The sequence below is a fragment of the Chaetura pelagica genome, unplaced genomic scaffold (genome assembly GCF_000747805.2).
Source record: "Chaetura pelagica isolate M959 unplaced genomic scaffold, ChaPel_1.0 scaffold12, whole genome shotgun sequence".
In the NCBI taxonomy this organism is placed as follows: Eukaryota; Metazoa; Chordata; class Aves; order Apodiformes; family Apodidae; genus Chaetura; species Chaetura pelagica.
The window spans coordinates 645,631-665,519 of record NW_009952801.1 but is presented as its reverse complement, the minus strand read 5'-3'; the positions used below and the strand labels follow the sequence as shown (position 1 = coordinate 665,519).

General features: G+C 38.0%; 1 protein-coding gene across 3 annotated transcripts in view; it reads right to left on the bottom strand.

The window, feature by feature from the left end:
• The window catches only part of PPP1R9A (protein phosphatase 1, regulatory subunit 9A), a 134,118-nt gene that overhangs the window by 27,208 nt on the left and 87,021 nt on the right, over positions 1-19,889 (bottom strand). For all 3 annotated transcript variants that reach the window (XM_009994912.1, XM_009994913.1, XM_009994914.1), the window contains exons 5-6: positions 10,929-11,064; positions 2,554-2,709 (exon numbers count right to left, since the gene is read on the bottom strand). In XM_009994912.1, coding sequence (XP_009993214.1) covers positions 2,554-2,709; positions 10,929-11,064 — 292 coding nt within the window. The remainder of the gene's footprint in view (positions 1-2,553; positions 2,710-10,928; positions 11,065-19,889) is intronic.

The following is a 19,889-nucleotide window of genomic DNA, read 5'->3' as shown; positions in this document are numbered from 1 at the left end:
TCAATATAAAACTCTGAAGGCTTCATTTTAACAAAAGACATTTTGAGTAATTTTTTGGCATATTGCCTTTGCAAAGATGTCTAGAAAAGATGATTGTCCTCAAAACTAAAATCTTTATATCTAAACTAAAATGTTTATATCTTTAAAATAAGATATACAAAAATATAGCTTGATTTTATCTAAGACTGCAAATGGTAGAATGGGATGAAAAGCTAGTAGATGTTAAATATCCAGAGTATAGTGGGAAAGAAAGTACCCAATGGAATCTAATAATCTCCTTGAAAATTTCTATACAATTATATTTATTACAAATAATAATGACAACATAAAAAAATATTTCATGTATTTTTTAATGATGTGAAATATAATACCTAATTCTTACATTAGATGCCCCTTCTCCCTACAAATCCTGTCTCTCTTCAATCATCACAGCTAAAGTAAAACTTCTAGCTCCTTCTTTTAAAGCAGTTAAGGAAAATCATTTTCTTTTTTTTTTTATACCCAGGAAAACAAGACTTGCAGAAGTACAGTGATTCACCAGGAATGCCCATCTCTCATCTGACTTTCTTTCCAAAAGCAAGGCATTTCAAGTAAGAGTGCTCTCAAAGTATGTAAGCACATTTTTCATTGCAAAAACTGAATTCAACTAATTAGGTCAAACTGTTATGGTTAAAGATTATGCCCAGCCCACTTGTCTAATACTTTCATTAATCTCTGTAAGAAACAAGAAAGAACAGTTATTCTTTAAAAACAATCCCAGAAAACACTGTGTGGGCTTGTGCAGTGTGATCGTGAACAAGTCCTCTAGTGTTCAAAGAATTCAGGGCAAATACCAAGAAAAATACTTGTACTCACTCAGCAACAGCCAACAGAATGCAGCTGTGTACTGTTAAAAACAACCAGTGAAACAAAAGTGGCATGCTCCTAACAGCAGGAACTGCGTGGTTCAGTGAAAAAGACCCCATTCTCATGCAGGAGCATTTGATGTTTCCTTCTTAGGCTCTAACCTACAGTTCAACTGGATGATCTCAAAGTCCTTGATCTGCTCTGCACCAGCGTTTTGAGGCCACTAAATCAGACAGGTCTGCAAATAGCTTAAAAATCAGCTTGGACACACTCAAGTATGGCAATAGCCCAAGTTGATGGAAACTAATTGTACTCAAGCATAGTTTACAGGTCATTTATTCAAAGGTCAGTGTCTTGTCCATCACTGCATCTGTGCATTGTATGGCCTTGGTACACTGGCACCACCTTGAGAAAGTATCACTATCAATAATGCCAAATATTAGAGAATCAGAAAGTATTAGAGATTAGAAAACTATACTGATTTGCATGACAGCCAAGAACTTAAAATATGGTGTGAGGAAATGATCATTTAAGTAAATTAAAAAAATGTGTAGGAAACACTGAACAGTAACAGTAGGCCTCCAAAGGATGAAAAGAATACCAGCAGAAAAGGGAAAGACAAGTTGCTCAGTGACTGATTACTTTCCATATGTTACTCTCACTAGAGAGTAATAAAAATAGGTATTTTTAGAGAATAAAATATCTGGTTTGAGTGGAAAGAGGGGGAGGGGAGAGGACAGGGGAAGAAGGATAAAAAAGCAAGCCTTTCAATTTTAAAACTCCATTCTGGGCCCAGAAGGGCTCTGCTGCTCAAATCTCCTGAGGTTCTCGCTACTTTCACCCCTTCCATCTTCACTGCATTTAAAAAGAAAAATGTTCTCATCACTCAGCCCATTCCTGTGGGCTTAGATAATTGCAATTGTTTCATGTATTTATTTAAATCAGAATTCAGTAAGTTTAATAAATAAACCAGATCAAAAGCATAACCTAAAATACAGAGGAAATGTTTCTCAGTACTTTGGTAAATTAAGTTACATGAACTCAATGACCAAAACAAGTATCACTGATTCAAGCCTCATTTAGAACCAGCGTATGCTACCTAAACTCTACAATCACAGAGGTCTGGTAAAACACCAGCTTGAAATGTGCCTGCTTCCCCAGTACAGCTCTTTCTATACACATGGCCAAACATATGACAATGCAGTACAATGAAAAGTCACTGTGTAATGGTGTAGGAAGAGATCCACATGTCCCTTTTCACTGAAATTTAGCATTTGCTGTTTGGTTGTCCTAATAATTTTGCATTGGAATCTTGCCAAAAAAAGAAGAAAAAAAAAAAAAAAGGAAAATAAAAGAAAAAGAGAAGAAAAAGCAACATGCTAATAGTTAATTAACAAACACTTTGTCTTCCTGGTCAGAAAAATGAAAACTTAGTGCTGAAGCAGAATAACATCTGTGCTGAAAACTTAAATTATACATTCCCTTCCATCAATGCAAGTCACCCGAAAGCTGATGGTTAAACAACTCCAGAGAAAAGTTCCACTTATTCTAAGCAGAACCTATTGTGCCATTCAACAATACCAAGTATTCAAACAGCTAGAAATCAACTGAAGTATTCAAGAAAAAAACAAGCAATAAGCAATGCAATAACTATGAAATCTAATTCCAGTGAGATATTTCAGGAATATTTTCTGATCTCTAACTTACCTCTTTGAATTTGTGAGCAAGCTTGCTGGTGTCCACATCACTGGGAGAGAACATGTCATCATTTTCAGGGAGATCAAACACTTCAATAGCCATGTCACCTCCTGGAAGGACAGGTCCCATGTCTTCATCTTCTTCATCTGTAGCATATTCCCCTGTCTTAATTTTACAGCATTTAAGAAATTCCAGTTATCCTCTTATTAAGCAGACACTGTTACAAGAGTAACTAAGCTACTGTGCAAATACAGCACACTGCATCCAAAACAGGTCATATTTCTCTATAGCAATATTCCCAGTACTTATGAATTTGACCAGACAAAAAAACCCCAACAAACACAACTCCACCATAGCATTTCAGAACATTGAGAGAGTGAACAGTAATTAAAAACTTAGTGCTTAAGGACTATTGGCTATATAGTTCAATGTTTTTCACCCCTTTCCAAATGAGGCCTTCTTTTCCATAGGAAGACCTCTCCAAATTAATCTCAAATTTAACATAAAATCTTTTCCAAACAGAAACAAAATCAGAATAGAACTGACAAGACCTTTATGAGCCTTTTGTAAGCCATCTGAAGGCACTAATTCTCCAGTGATACTACAAGCTGAATTTGAAAATCCACTGTTTTTTTCTTAAACAAATTAACAATAGAAAAGTCAAACCCACAGAGAAAGCAGCAGGAAAAAGAAACATCTCATTTAGCACATAACACCTGTGCTCATCTCTACCCATGCCTGAGGTAGCTGGGGACTACTTGGCACAAGCAGGGCTTCCTCTGGAAGCCTCTGGAAGCATATGGATCCTGAATAGCCTGCAGGCTATGCAAATGGCTATGCAAATATATTAAACTGCAAACACCCCTCTCAGGGCCACATCTGGATTTATAAAGCTTGGGACTCAAAAAATACATGGAAAAGGAAGGGAGGAGAAAGGGGTGCAGTCCTTCTCATGTTAATACAGTGATACCACCAACATTTTGGCAGAACTGCTCAAGATTTTGTTCCAGAGATGAAGGCATGTAACATTATTATCAGATGTATACTCCCAGGAGTGCTAGGATTATCTATTAGTGTCATTTTTTTTTTGTCAGAAAAACTTCTCAGAACAACAGGTAAGAACTCAGATGTCCAAACAACAGTCTGAATCTTAACTTCCTACCCACATGTTATTTAGGCTTATGTAAATCTCTCTCAATTAAAATGCAGTGCATGGATAAACATTAAATCTAGGTGAACGAGTATGCACAGGCAGAAAAGATGTATGTATCCATCCAACAACAGGGTGACATACTTGTAATGAACCATTACCATTTCTTAGATAAACAGCACACAGAATCATAGAATGGTCTGGGTTGGAAGAAACCTTTAAAGATCATGAAGAATCTATATTCTCCTTTTTTAAAACCACTTAAGTTTTAAAAACCAAAGAAAGCCAAAACACACAGAAAGCATAGAAAGATTTGATAAAATCTTTTGATTATAAAAGAAATCTCAAAAAGAAGGTAAGTAACCAACATGCACAATCCATCCATACTTGAAATGCTAGGTACTTGTTAGGAGAGCTACCCCTGTCTCTCTAAAATACTTAGATATTCTCCAGTGAAATAAACAGTAACCATTTATTTTACATATTTTCTATACACTAAGAATACAGCAGTCTTCAACAACAGAAGTTAACTTTCAGTTTTGTTTCTTTTCTCCTTATTTAAAACAGAAGTAAAGGACACACTGTCAGTAAATAGAAAAGTGGCTTCATCCTGGCTCAAACCAGGAGACACACAAACCATCTCACTGGAGTTTTCAGGCATGTTAGCATTACAGAAAAACAAAACAACACCTGAAAATAAATTCACAAGTCTGTACGTCTAGATCTCACAGGTACATATAAAATATTTTTTATGCTACACTTGCAGTAATTTCTGATTTTATTTTACTCCCCATGGCTATGTGCAGTTACTATCTAAACAGAAAATCAGGCTGCTAACTCTATTGGCTTTTTCCAGGAGCTGGGAACACCACCTTTACACACCATCAGGGTGGTGAGAAGTGGAACAATTAGCTCTAAAATCTCAGCAAGATTCTGATGAAAATAAATTATTGTTGGGACAATATACTAACATAATCTATCCACTGTTGATTTTGCACTCATTATACCTGAACAATCTCTAAGGTGATACATAACTATTATTTCTACATGAAAAAAAAATGTTGGCAGGTTCATCAGCAATGGCAAGACAATCTCTGAAATGTGTAGAGAGAAGAAAAGAAAAAGGAAAGGAGGCAGAAACAGGATTGTTAACTAGCAAACTGATGACCAGTTTACATAAAAAAAACAGATCTGGCTCAGCTACATGTGCATTTTAAAGGAACAGATTAATTTAATGCAACATCGTAATTATATTAACCAATTTTGGTAAAAGAGAAAAACAAATTAGTTCAGTTAAAACTCATTCCTCCAAAGAGTTATTTCTAAAAAGAAGTACTTAATACAAAAAGAAAAATAAACACATACGAAGGACTAAGTTATACTAGGGAAAAATTCAAGAGCAGGCAATACTTTACTGGCTTCAGGAGCCAGTGTTTGAAGAGGGCTATCAGGCAGCTTGAAATGAAAACAAAGGAAAATCTTGATTCAAATTGCACCTAGTAAGTGTTGATGGGCACAGTATTTTTTGCTTCAATTAATGCAAAACGTAGTCATCAAAGCAAAGCACTGCATTTCACTCAGGTAAACAAGACAGCAGGTTGACACAAACACACAAAACACCAAAATAAATGGGATTTTTGCTTTTGTTTTCAAAAGAAACGGATCCGATCTTAGAACCAAACGAAACACAAATTACAGGTTCAAAGAAACCCATGTAATCTATGTGGTAAACAATGTGAAACATACTTTCCCTGAAAAAATTCTCTCTGCTGACTTTTGTTTCACATGAAACTACTACAAGGTTGTTCAGACCCTGTGCCACCAAACTAGAATGGGAAATTCAGTGCTTTACAAGAAGCAGCAAGGCATAGTCAAAAGCTATCTTATTTCCAAACAATTACCTTGTAAGGTAACAGTTACAGTAACTGCCTGAGGTTCCTTGCAATGTATTTTGTTTTCTTAGCTGACAACAATAGTAATGTTTTTGTACCCAATAGGTAATGAAAACGTACATGCTCTTGAAGGCAAATCTTGGACTCTGCAGTCTGTACTGGTGAGCAAAATTCCTCCAGGCAAAAGACCTATTTCTCACTTAAGTAGCATGTAGGGCTTAAGTTTATCACATGCACAGCAAAAGCGTCTGATATTAGCCATTCATTTTTTCTATATGCTGTCACAGCTAATAGCACAAAATTATCTTTATAAAGATGAACTGCAACTTTCCACTTTAAAAGGGAAAATGTGTTACATTGTTTCCCTGTACATTCTTGAAACAGGCCTAACAGTCCCAAGCATATAGAAGGAGCAGCAGCACCAATGAGGATAGAAGACACCCCAAATCACCATAACAAAGCCTGCATCGAGCTAAATTTTTTGTTTGTCCTGAAACTCTCCCGCAGTCAGGGAATGCTAGTTGAAGAATTATAAAAATAACTCAAATTCACCTCTTACTTATATTTTTTTTCATAGTTTGTATCTAATTCTTTCCAAAAAGCAAAGAAAAATAATGGTATAGTATCAATCATTGCTTTTACAGAAGTACTTCAAATTAATAATGCTGGAAAAACCCATATTCTCTGAAAAATCTTGTCTAACAAATGTATTCTTTGGGTGTTAAGACATTCAAGCACACTGCAGCATTTTTCTTTTTGTGTGTATTATGATTTTCTTGTATTGCTCTAACGTTGCTTTGCTCTCAGAATTTCCTGATAAATGAAAATTAACCTTAAAGATTATCTAGTTCCAACCCCCCCTTTTGGGCAGGGACACCCCCCACTAGGTGAGTTGCTTTAATGTATTAGAATACATTAAAACATTACTTGCATAAAACTACTTGTCTATAGCCACAGAGTGAACAGAATTCTGCAATATGTTACTGATTTCACAACCTGCAACACCATACACAACTTTCAGGGGACCAGGTCATCTGCTTTATGTGACTTATGCCTCACTGTAGAACATGAAGAAGATAGTATCATGCTCAAATCTAAACTCCAAGAAATGGCAGAATTTCACTAAAATGTCCACAGAAGATGGTATTAGCACAGTGAAGTCAAGAGGTTTCAGTCAAGGACACAGATTCAAGTTGTGCTTAACACACTAAGTATAAAATACAAGGACAGGCTTTCAAGCTTTGTTTTCTTTATCTATATGTACAACAAATCAAAAGGATGTGAAATTTTATAAAGCTAGAAAAACTGGAGATTAGTAAACTTGCCAGCAGGCTATCTAGAGGCAGCACCTGAAACAATACACTCTCCCAGCTTTATTGTAGTTAGCATAGGCTCACTGGGAAATGCCACCACTGCCTATGGTAAACAGGACTTGAGAAATCGCTAATCCTACTGGCCCTGCTTGGCTTGTGGAAGCTTGACAAGAAATTGTGAGCACACATTGTGTTGCACATTTATCCTGCTTGTCTTGCATGGACCTCGCTGTGGGCAGCCCCGTTTTGTTTTTTATTTTTTGTCAGTTCTGCACAATGTTCTTACATCCATAAAGACTTAAATGAAGTGCATCTGAAAGAATGATGCAACCCTGTGGCAACCTGCAGCCCATGATAACTGCAGATTTTGAAGTGCAGGGATTCAGGGCATTTATATAGTAAATGATGTTTCTTTCAGGATTCCTTATGTAGTAAATGATGTATCTTTTGGAAACACTGTGTATTACTGTGAATTTTCCCCAACAAATAACTGCCATGTAACATTCCTGCAAGGCAATGGAATGAAAAGCTACAGGAGGCTAACAAGTGTCTCTCTAATTTAGCATCTGAGTAAAGACCAGTGCACACTGGCAGACAGAGGTCAAAACTGTCTCAGTAATGCTGCTATTTTAAGGAACTCGTATCCTTACAAAACAGTTAGATGCTGTTTGGGCTATGATGAACTCTATCCTAAATTTCAAAACAGAGGAAATCCAGCCAGTTGGCGGCACAGATGAAACACCAGGACTTGCACATGCCTGGCATGCATTCTTTTCTTGTAATTTGACCAGCTTTACCAAGCAGAGTCATGTGCAGTGACTTCAGGACTCAAACACAGATAATCAATTTCCTGCTCCGGAAACCTGAGATGTTAGTGGTGTCATTGTGGTAAAGTCTCTCAGGCTCAGAATTTGACAGACTCAACAGAGGGCTGAATAAAGACAACTTTCTTGTTTATTTATGCAGCATTGTAGCTGTAGATCAATGTTACCGTATTTTAAGAACTGTATGAAAATTAATAGGATGGTTTGACAGCTCTGAGACTGAGCTACTCCTGTATAATTGTGCCACCTCAGCAAGAAAATCCTTCGGGAATCCAAATATTTCTGAATTCCCTCCAGTCACAATGACTATAACTTTCAGGAAATGGACTCGAAAGGTAGGGTTTCTTGTATATCTGTTGATATTCATTCAGACACTGTATATTGACATTTTCTTGCTCAAAAGATAACCTGCTTACCAGAGTCTAAGGAGGCAAGGCTGGCAGTGGTGTCTGGCATTTAGTGACATAAACCCAGCCACATTTGCCCTGACAGAATACGGTGAGCCAGAAGTAGGAATGCTCATGTTTGATAGTAAATAGAGCAGAAGTGCTTGTGGTCACCAAAAATGTCTCTGAACTGTGTCTAATGTGCATTAGATCACACCTTCCACTGCATCAATTGCCTGGCAATGGTTCAAGTTACACAAGTTTACTTGGATGGAATAGTCAGGAGACCAAAAAAAAAGTATTTCAAAATTCAGGATTGCTGCAGGTTCCCAATAAAATTTACTTCTGGTAAGTATGTAAATTAAGAAAGGGAACCTGCCTCATTGCATACTTTAGTAACTAAACTCCAGCTGTCTATTCTTAGAATAAAGTTTACTACCGTCCTCCCAAATATATATATTTGGCATCATGAAGTAAATGGGTATGATATTCAGTGATCTCAATGGGTTTGAGAACAGAAGTACTGCATTTGTTCTGAAGTCTAATTCCTTCTCTGTGCAAAAGAGATCTTCATGTGAAACTCTGGATCTCCCCTGGTAGATGTATTTTCCTTTCTTCTTCTTTCTATCCTCACCTGCTGTGTTCAAGTCCCCTTTGCACTCCCTAAGCTGATGGCCAAAAAGCACACAACACGGTCAGAGAGGTGGTCATCATCCTCCATGTAGTGCTGAGATAAGAAAAGATGCCTCTAACTCTGTTCATTACTTGTCCTGCTTTGATTTCAAACATCCAAAGGTACTACCAATAGAAAATTATTTGTGCGTTTACTGTTTTCTGTGTTAAAAACTTACGAGGTGAACAGGGCTTAAGAGTTTGTAACCACAAAGTTTGTAATTGTATAAGGACAACAAGACACATCACAAAAAGTATCTGACACCTACTCACCGCTGTCCTCTTTCATTATTGCGCTGAGAAACACTTGCATGGCCATCAGTGCAGAAGTGTCACTGTCAGCATCAACACAGTGACAATCCCTACTGAAGGTTGAGGTACCAGCAGGATCAGTATCGATCTATCTGGTTTTAATGTCTTCTTTATTGCCAGATCTTGAGTTATGACATCTGTGTGGTGCATTAAGGCAGGCAACAAACACTGCTGGTATTTTTTGCAGGTGGATGGGTCCTCTAGGTAAAAGGTGTAATGCTTCCATTACTCACACAGGTCTGCCTTCAGCCACACATCCTTCTTCATGTGAGTACACAGTGAGAAGGATTTGAACACCACACATTTAAGATACACCTCTCCCATCAATGTAGAAGTTACAGGACTATGTTTATCACAAAATGATAGCATGGGTCTTCAAACTCTGTTGTCTACAGCATACTGCGATGAGCTGTGAGAAGTCTCTTGTTCAAGGCTAAAGGAAATGGTCTCTTGTTTTGGAGGAAATTATGGAGCTCTTTCAAGAAATTAACCAAGATCTTGAATTTTAGTTCTAGACTAAACAGAAGTTAGAGGTGTTTCAATAGTCTGACAACAGAGAGGATATGAATTTTCTAGCAATCATGGTCTTGCACAGGCACACACACATTTGCATCCCCAATACCGGCAAGCACAACTTCTATTTATATGAGTTAAATATGCACCTATTACCAGATTAATTCTAAAACATATTAGAATATTTTTATTTTTAATATCAGTGGAAATTAAAGTGAGTGAAAGTACCACTGAGGCTAGAGAGGATTTTTACTTAATATTCTAGGACACTTCTCATTGTTCTAACCTATTGCTAGTTTAACAGTGTGCTTCAAAATCTGAGTGTATCCTGACTTTATCTCAAGGGTACTTTTTTCCCTTCTTCACTGTTTAGAAGCTTTGTCTCTGTACCTAAACCTAAACTGAAATAAATGCACAGCATAAACTGTCAATGTCTCCTTCTCTATTGCCTCCTTCTGCAAATAAAAGAAAAAATCTGGCCTGGGACAAAACCACACTAATACATGGATTCTGGTATTTCAAAAATTGATCATGATAATGTGAACTAAAGCTGATATGGTTGGGCTATGTGGACGGTTGGTTACAGCAACTGCCTTTTACCCAGCACCTAATTTAGGGAGTACACAGACAACAGCCTCTGAAAAAAGCTGTCTCCTTAATTTATCCAAGAATCTTGGTATTCAGGCATATTAGGAATTTTAAGAGAACAGAAAGAAATTATGGAAAATCTACTGCATAAAGTTGATAGTTTCAAAACCTTTGTATTGGGACACTGGGCACTAATTGCAAACATCAGTACATGCTTCAGACAAAGCAGATTTATTCTTCATCCTGTGGAATATCTGTTCACACCGTACAAGAAGCAGTGTGTGGAAGGGGTCTTACATGGAATTTTCAGTAAATTTCTTAATGTTCTGAATTAAAAACATCCTCAATTTTCCTCAACCTTGTAAAAGTCAGAAGGTGACATTTACCAGTTTTCATAAAAAAATACACTTTCAGTGCAGAAGCCAACCAACTTCATTCCCTTATTTCAGACAAAGCATATACTTCCAGAGAAAGAGCAATGATCACAGAAACATTGACTAATTTCGTATTTGCCCTTCTAGAACAAAATAAATATTCTAAATCCATGCTGAAAAGCTTTTCAGTAACTTTGTTCTTCAAATAAGATTCATCATCAAAATCTGTAAAAATCATTGGTAGATGTAATGGAGAAGGCCAGGAGTTGGCCTCTGAGTGACAGTTAAAAAGCAGGATTTAGGAATACAAAACAGAACATTAAAAAACACTGAAGAGTGACACATTAGAGAGTCTCTTACCTCATCATCATCTGCATCATACTGTGCATAGTGCTGCTCCAGCAGCTCTCTCTGGCGCCGTTCTTGCTCTAGGGTTTGGCTGATCAGCTGTGCAACCTCGCTCACTTGTCCTGGTTTTTCTCGCCCAATCACAAACCTATACAAAACATTAGTGAACAAAATATTACTCCTATTGTTTTACCCTATTTCTAAATTTTTAGCTGTGTCTTGTAGAGGGTAGTCTTTTCCTCCAAAGATATGTGGCTGTGACTTTTTAGAACGTGTTCTGTGGCTGACATTTGCCAGACGGGAACTGTGTGCCAGACTAGGAGTGATCAGACCATACGAGTATTTACATGGGGTTGGAAAAAGAAGTGACCACTAAAGCCTTCTCTCCAAATTAAAATAAAAAAGATTCTCTGAGTTTGAACTTTACAGACAAAGACCTAGAGAAGGGCAATCTTAAGTAAAGGTATAATTGCTTCTGCTCACCTTAGAGCAACGTATTTCCCAGAAGCCTACAAATAACTAGATGCACAGTAACAGCACAGACACACTTCTGGCAGCTTGTAGGTAAATCTAGCAGATGCTACTTCTCTAATTTTAAGCTGCATTTCAATAGCTCTTATATTTCATGAACTCCTGTTGCTAAGGAGCGTTTTTCTCAAGTCTGAGCTATTGCTGAACACTGGGAGCACACTTCTTTGGCTTAACAAAAGACAAGGGAAGTGCCTCTTTCTTGATTGAGGCTTAGAAGACTGCTTCCCAATCCTGCTTTCAGCAACTGAAATTCAGAATTGACTTGGATTGTAACAATTTTTTTTCAGTACAGCGGCATAGCCATAATTAGGTGTTTTGATATTGACAGTATTAATGACAAACACCCATTACATAGAATCATAGAATGCCAGGTTGGAAGGGACCTCAAGGATCATCTGGTCCAATCTTTTACCGACACACTCTAAACTACTGAACAAACCCACAAGTTAAAGACATCAAGCTGAAGGAATATTTTCCTGGTAGGCTAGAAAGACAATTAGATAATTACAGGAGAAAAAAGCATTATGCAGGACTGAAAAGCACAATCAGGTGACACTGAGATTCTGCATATGGCAAATTATTTGTTTCCACAATATTGGCTCAAATTATGAATTTAATTTATTATTGGAATGAGAGGTAGAAATGTGCATTATATCCCATGTAAGAAAATACATTTCACTAGTACTGCATATCACTGCTGAAGTCATCTGGGATTTGGCATCCATGTGTAAGTCAGCCCTTCCATGAGTAGGTGACCCTGAGTCCATTACCTACACCAAACAATTCTTCAGGTTCTATGAAGTCAGGCTCTTCAGAAAGAAACAGAATTTGGAGATTATTTCAACATCATAAAAACACCCAAGTCAGTAACTACTTCCAAAAGGATAAGAAAGGTGAGAATGAGTGACCTCATTTTAAATATGACATAAGGTGCAATGAAAATAATTTGCAAGAAAGTGTCTTAGTTTAAAAACACCTATAGAAAATACAGCAGAAACTAGAACTAAACCAAGGAAATAACATCAGCAATTTAATCCTGATCAAAACAGATCACAGGCACTCCTATCCTAGTATTGCAAAATATGACACTCGTTCTCAGCAATGATGAAGACTTTGGGCTGAAAGAAAAAAAGACTGTTTCTTCATGGCTCCTATACTTAATTTGTTCTGCATACTGACTCACAGTCAGATCCTGTTTCCTCTGAATTTTGATTTAAGAGCCAAGTATTACAAAGACCAAACTAGCCATGTTTTCAGTCTCAGCTGGGAGGAACAATGAACTTTTGATATTATTGCATAAAGTAAAAATGGATTCAACCCTTATTTGCTACATATTTGTCTCAGCTAATGTAAAAAAAAAAAAAAAAAAAAAAAAAAAAAGGGAAAAAGCCCCTTCTATTTTGAACAAACATTTGAAGCAACATTATGCATGAGTGTACTATTTATACACAGCAGAGACAACGTCATGTTTGTAAATCCATGAGGAGGATCGCCGAAGTGGTGTATTATGGAACCACACAAAGTGATGCAAGTAACGTATTCCCTCCTGCCCTCTGCCTAATAATTCATCTCCCTTGGAGAATAAGAGACTCAAAACACTTCATACAATCATTTTTCTACACTGAAAAGTTCAAACAGACAATATGCAATGCATCTGAAGTGTGGAAATTCCTGATTATTTAGCAGTGATTTTGGCACATTAGACTGTAATGCAATAATATTTTCGTACAGACAAAGAAGTTTAGATAGGATATAAAAATGAAAATGCCTATTAATTGTATTTTTCTTCTTATGCCAAATCTGCTCACAGGTTATAGTGATATGATTTTCAATGCTTGAATCATATGTAAAAATTAAGATCAATGATACTTGAGGCTGGTAGATGATAAATTAATAAAAGGCTCAAAGCAATGACTAGGTTTAAAATAAATGTTTCCAAAATAGTAATATCCAAGGAATGTTTTATTTTCCTACAATTTATTGCTTTAAAGTGAGACCTTTTCAAAGTATCTTAAAAATTTAGAAGCATCCCATCTATAACTGATGTCTGTTCTAGATAAAGAATTGTAAATTTGTAAAATGGAGTACTATGTTGCCAACAATTACAGTTTTTACAAACTAAATCAAACCTTTTGTCGTGTTACATTCCATGAGCTTAAGAATACCATGCTGCATACAATTCTGTTTAGCTTGTAACTAAAATAGGTCATAAATAATAAACTTATCATTTCAAGAGAGATTAATAAATATTTTCCTTGTAGAAAATGATAAAGCAGAGACAGTTATTAAAAAGCTAACCATAAATTAGATCTTTACACCTAGAATGGCTTTAAATACAACAACTATCATAATCTGAAGTGTTTAAATATGAAAAAGAGACATAAGGTTGTGATTCACTGACCAGAAAATTAATCACTGAATTACAATATGCACACTTCAACAAAGTGGCTAATTATGTATTTTGCATCACTCTTGCTCACCAAAATTAAGCACATTCATTTCAGATTTGATTAATTATTCTCAAGGGCCAAAAGTATTATAACAAAGAACTATAAATTCAGTCAGCAAGAATATGTTTAAGAAGTTGCTTGTGTCTGTGAAAATGAGACAAATGAGGGATTTAAAACCTTTAAACCTCATCATGGTATTATTCCCCTTCATTATTAAAGCCAGCAACTGCAAAATAAAACCCAGTGAATCTGTGATGCTGTACTACAAGCCACCACTACTCTAAATCTCAAGCCATTACTGCTTATTTCTGATGTCCACAAAAATGAAAGAGAGAGGAGAACACACAGAGAAGCAGGGCATGAGCTGACCTTGATATTCAATTACACACAATTTAGCCAAATTACCAGCTGTGAAATATCCTCTTTGGTTGTGGTCAAAATAAACAGGGAGAGAGACAGGAGTACAATTAATATTTTACTCTCTCTTGGGTTTAAGTTCTAAAAGAATGCAGTATCTAGAGGAAATGAAAATTAAAACATAGCAATACTTTAAATTAATAGTTTAAAACTACAGTTTAAACTATAGCATTCTAATGAAATTGGCAGCAACTCCTACATCTCCTGCAATCCATTCATGATTTAATGATATTAAAGCACATCTGATACACAGTTTTCTGCATATTTCCAGCTTTTATTAAATCAGGAGCTGCAGATCTGTGCTTCTTGAAATAACAAAAAACAATTTATCAATTTTTTTTACCAAACATGGTAACCAGAAACACTGTTGTAAGAATTGACTAAATTAAAAAAATATTTCCATTTTGAAAGGAACTTTGGTGCTACAAAAATCTGCGAAGGCACCAACACTGTGATACAAATCTGAAGCTCTGCAGCATGGATTTTTAGAGATATGAACTGATGATTTTTCCTAAAAATACTTCAGCCATTTAAGTGCTCAGTTAAAAAAAAATAATAACATGGATTCCTTAAATTCAACAAAAATCAAGTAAGAATACAGCAGACTCCTTCTAAGAAATAAATAAATTTTTGGCTGCAACAGGATTTACCTTTTTTTCTTCTAACCTTCCCTAAAATACAGTTTGGTCAATAAAAATATACCGTAAATTTAATTTTATTTGGGAGAGTTTTACAGTTGGATTTTTAAAATGGTTTTGCTCTGAGCTTTAAAGCACAAAGCTGCTTCTGCTACTGTTCATCTAATTTATTTCAAGATGTCTTCAATTACCTACTCTGGCTGCTCCATTAGGATAATAGCCATATAATTAATCCAAAGTGGTGTGAACCATGTAAGAAGGCAGTTTTATTTAGTTACAGCAGCACAAGCTGGAGCTTGCCAGTTTTTCAAGAACAAGACCAAGCTCTCTTAAAAGACATCAGCTTCACGTGCAGAGCTTGCTTATTGGACACAAGGAATTCACAACCATTGAGCTTCCATTACATCTTTTCAGATAGAATTATCAGAAATTTAACAGTCATAAAGAAACTTTAACTCACTGAATAATTTAGGTTGGAAGAGAGTTGAGCTCTGCTCCACCTCTAGCCCCACACCTCAAAGCAGGGCCAACTTTGTCATGACCTTGATTAGTTTTGAATCTCTTGAATTATGGGATGCAACCTATTCCAATGTTTGAGAAACCTCATAGAACATTTGTTTTTTTGCAAAAATATCTAGTCAGAATTTCCTTCGCTGCAAGTTCAGTTCACTGCCTGTTCTCTGGTCGCTGTTCAGAATCTGGGTTCACCTTTTCTACCTCCTGGAATGTAGCTGAGACAGCAGTAAGATGCCTGGCATCTCATTCTTTTCTATGGACTTAAGATATTCTTTCCACCTTTTCCCAGGGTGTTTCTCACCCAGCTGCCCTCCAGCCCAGAGTGTTGCACCAGGCTATGTTGTTCCAGATGCAAGGCTCCTATTTGCCCTGGCTTCATAAGGTTTCTGCCAACTCATTTCTCCAGCTTGTTGAGGTCCTTCTGAACAGCTGCTTTATCTCTTAGCCTATCTAACCTCATCTGCAAACTTGCTAAAGGTGCCTTCTGCCTTATGTAAATCCACCCAGCCCTCCCTTGCACCAGAGACAAATGTGTACACAGCAATATTTAAAGCTGTTAGCGGTAACCAAGAGGAATTAAGCGTGATTGGTAGAAGGAAATAAACAAGGTTTGCCTGGAGATTAGTGATGGTAGTGACCCAAAACCAACATAAACATGTGAACAACTCTTCCTGGAGACTAGCATGCAAAGTAACATCAGGAAGTAACTATCCGTAGATGAAAGCGGAGATGGCTGAAATGTTATCTAAGGTCACATAAGAAATATCTGACAGGGCAACCTATCTAATGCCTAGTGCAGGATGCTGGCTATGTCCAGCACAGAAAGGCAAACTTTAGGGAAGAGCCTCCAAAGTCCCTAGAGACGGAGCGGCCAGTAAGTTGAAGTACTGTGCAGAATTTCCGTAGCCTGCATGCTTGTTTCCAAACCCAGGGTGAAGCAAGCTCTGTGCTGTACCCTGAACTTGACCACAGACAGCAGGACTCCAACTTATCAGTGATTTGAGCCAACATGGGTGCACTTTCACCCAGTCAGCAGTCAGGATGGATGCATGGGAACATTACTTCCTTGGTGTGGCCATGGCATGACCTGTAGGTAACACGTAACAGTCATGTGCCAAGAATGAGATGTCTGCGTAGTAGTGTGTGCTGGCATCTTCATGTCTCTCCCGTTCTTAAACTCCACCATTTCACGGCTAATGCTCCTGAAGCTGCCATCAGCCTTCACTGAAGAAATGACCAGTTCCAAACTGGTCACAAACCTATTTGTGAGTCTCAGATATAGCAGACTGCTTCCCTTAGTTGTCTCATAGAACACTTGTGTCAGGAAGTTATTTTTGACACATTCCAAAAATCTCCTGGATTACTTGCGCTGAACCATGTCACTCTTCCAGTAGATGCTGGAGCAGCCTAAGTCCCCTGTAAGTCTCGTAGCATATGAACTCACTTTTCTCTTGCTCCAAAGCAAGGGCTAGGTCACCCTTCTTCCCAAGTAGATTATGGGACCTGTTAGCAAACGTTCTTGCCCTTCTCTCCCCAGCATTTTTCACTCCTCCAAGAAGGTCCATAAAAACAAGTGCTTCTCCTGCAACATCAGCTCCATAATCAGGGGCTGTCCTGCATCCAATCCTACCTGGCTGGCATGATCAAAAGAATGCCTCTTATGCCCTTCCACCCTAGCTACCAGCGACCTCTGATATACTCAAGGTCTTCCTCAGAAGCATCAATGGTGCTGGTGGACAAGGAGTAAAATAATAGCTTAAGCATCAGAAGAGCCTCAGCACTTCAGTGTATCCATGGCATTTTGGATACAAGCCTCTCATAATCTACGCTACCATCAACACTAAACAGATATCAAGTCAGATGATTAGGAAGTAATAAAAAAACCTCACATGCCAATATTAATACGCTTCATTATTCCCACAGAAATCAATTCTAATCTAGAGCCTCACTGACACAGTAGCTTTATTCAACATTGCTCTGCTCTTCTGAGAGCAAAAGTAGTGAATCTCCCCCATCTCTTCCAGGCAACCTAATAGTATCCCAACAGAATGCTTGCATTATTTTTTTTCCTTGAATACGTGATGATCACTGAATCAGCATTCTCTGCAACACCACACAATTCTCATGGGGATGGTCAGCTCAAAGAAACACATTTGTAAATGTCTGCTTTAAAATACTGGAATGCAAGTGAAGCACATAGGTCAGATCTGTTTAAAAGGTACAGGTGCTACCTAGGAATTTTTCTAAAATCTGACTGCATTTTGAGATGAGATGTGCCTTCCCTCACCCTTGCTGGCATCCTTAGGAAAGAAATCCAGGAAGGAAATACAGATGGATTACAACTAATCTGCTGAGTTCAGACCATGCCCTTAATCTGGATGATGAGGTGATTCAGATTCTAGGCAGGCTGGACCACTCTCATAGCACAGTCCAGGGGTAGCTAAATGCTCCTTACAGCATCATCTCTGTTTTCCCAAGCACTAGTAATTGATTATCTATACTATCAAATTACTGAAACACTCTCTGGAATCATAGAATGCCAGGTTGGAAGGGACTTCAAGAATCATCTGGTCCAACCCTTCTAGGTAGGAACATCGTTTAGGTGAGATGGCGCAGCATCCTGGCAAGCTGAGTCTTTACAGTGTCCACTGTTGGAGAATCCACCATTTCCCTGGGGATATTATTGCAATGTCTGACTGTTACCATGGTCAAAATTTTTTTCTGATGTCCAGTTGGAATCTCCCCAGGATTAACTTGCACACATTACCCCCTCTTTTCCATGTGACTCCTTGTGAAAAGGGAGTCTCCATCTTCTTTGTAGCCACCCTTTACTAATCTGCTGAGTTCAGACCATGCCCTTAATCTGGATGATGAGGTGATTCAGATTCTAGGCAGGCTGGACCACTCTCATAGCACAGTCCAGGGGTAGCTAAATGCTCCTTACAGCATCATCTCTGTTTTCCCAAGCACTAGTAATTGATTATCTATACTATCAAATTACTGAAACACTCTCTGGAATCATAGAATGCCAGGTTGGAAGGGACTTCAAGAATCATCTGGTCCAACCCTTCTAGGTAGGAACATCGTTTAGGTGAGATGGCGCAGCATCCTGGCAAGCTGAGTCTTTACAGTGTCCACTGTTGGAGAATCCACCATTTCCCTGGGGATATTATTGCAATGTCTGACTGTTACCATGGTCAAAATTTTTTTCTGATGTCCAGTTGGAATCTCCCCAGGATTAACTTGCACACATTACCCCCTCTTTTCCATGTGACTCCTTGTGAAAAGGGAGTCTCCATCTTCTTTGTAGCCACCCTTTAAGTACTGGAACATGGCAATAAGGTCTTCCCTAAGCCTTCTTTTTTCAAGGCTGAGCAAACCCAGTTCTCTCAGCCTTCCTGCCAGGCTTCCCAGTCCTTTGGTGATGTCTGTGGCCCACCTTTGGTATGGCCCAAGTTAAGTAATATTCTATGAAATAGAAGTCCAGGACCTAGCAAAGTCTAGGGGTTTGTTTGGATGTTTCCAATGGTGAATTTGGATATGACCACCCTCCTCTGAAAGGTAAGAAAGTTTAACTGTATGAGCACCATCATGTTGGCCTCTGCACTGACAAACAGTCTGAGGCACAGTTCATCTACTACAACAGGCACAGCAAAGAAATATAAACCAGCAAAGCCCTGATGAATGCAGGCAGGCTTACGTCACCAGCACTGCGGGGTCACAGCACTTACGAGTAATTTCTCAAGTGAAGTTCAGCACATGACTCCTGATAAGTCTTATAGAATGACTGTCGGTGCTGGTAGCAGCTCTTTGCAGAGACCAGAAAGAATAAACCAGCACATACTATATCATTTTTAGTATAACCATAGTGGAATGAACACAGAAATACACATAATTTTGGTACAAGGTACCACAAATCAAGTTCCTGCTGGGTCCATGGTTCAGATTTCTCAAAGAAGCAGAATGTGCATGAAGTTCACATGGCTTGTTAAGCAGCCGTTCATAAAAGCTCACCTTGGCTATCAGCACCACAGAGCAAAGGGCTTTTATTTCCTCTTCTTTTTCTCCTCCCAGCTCTGGCACTTAGTTTCAAGGAAAAAGGAACTGACATGGAAAGGAAGAACAAAACCATCACCCCAAAGAAGTAAAGTAAGACATAATACAGCTCTCTGCATAAGACATGAGACTGTAGTATCTTTTGCTTTAGGGTCCTGTTTCATTACCCAGGATTGAGAAGCAGTGCATATCTCTCCTGCTTCTTTCACAACATGGATCTGCAGTATGGAGAATGCCTGCACATGTTTAAAGGATGCGGCTATTTCACACAATAGGAGCACAGAGAGGGAAAGTAAGAAGGAGCAGGAGAAAATCTGCTCAGGGGTGCACACTGGGAGAAGATAAGATGATTATTTAGGGGAAAG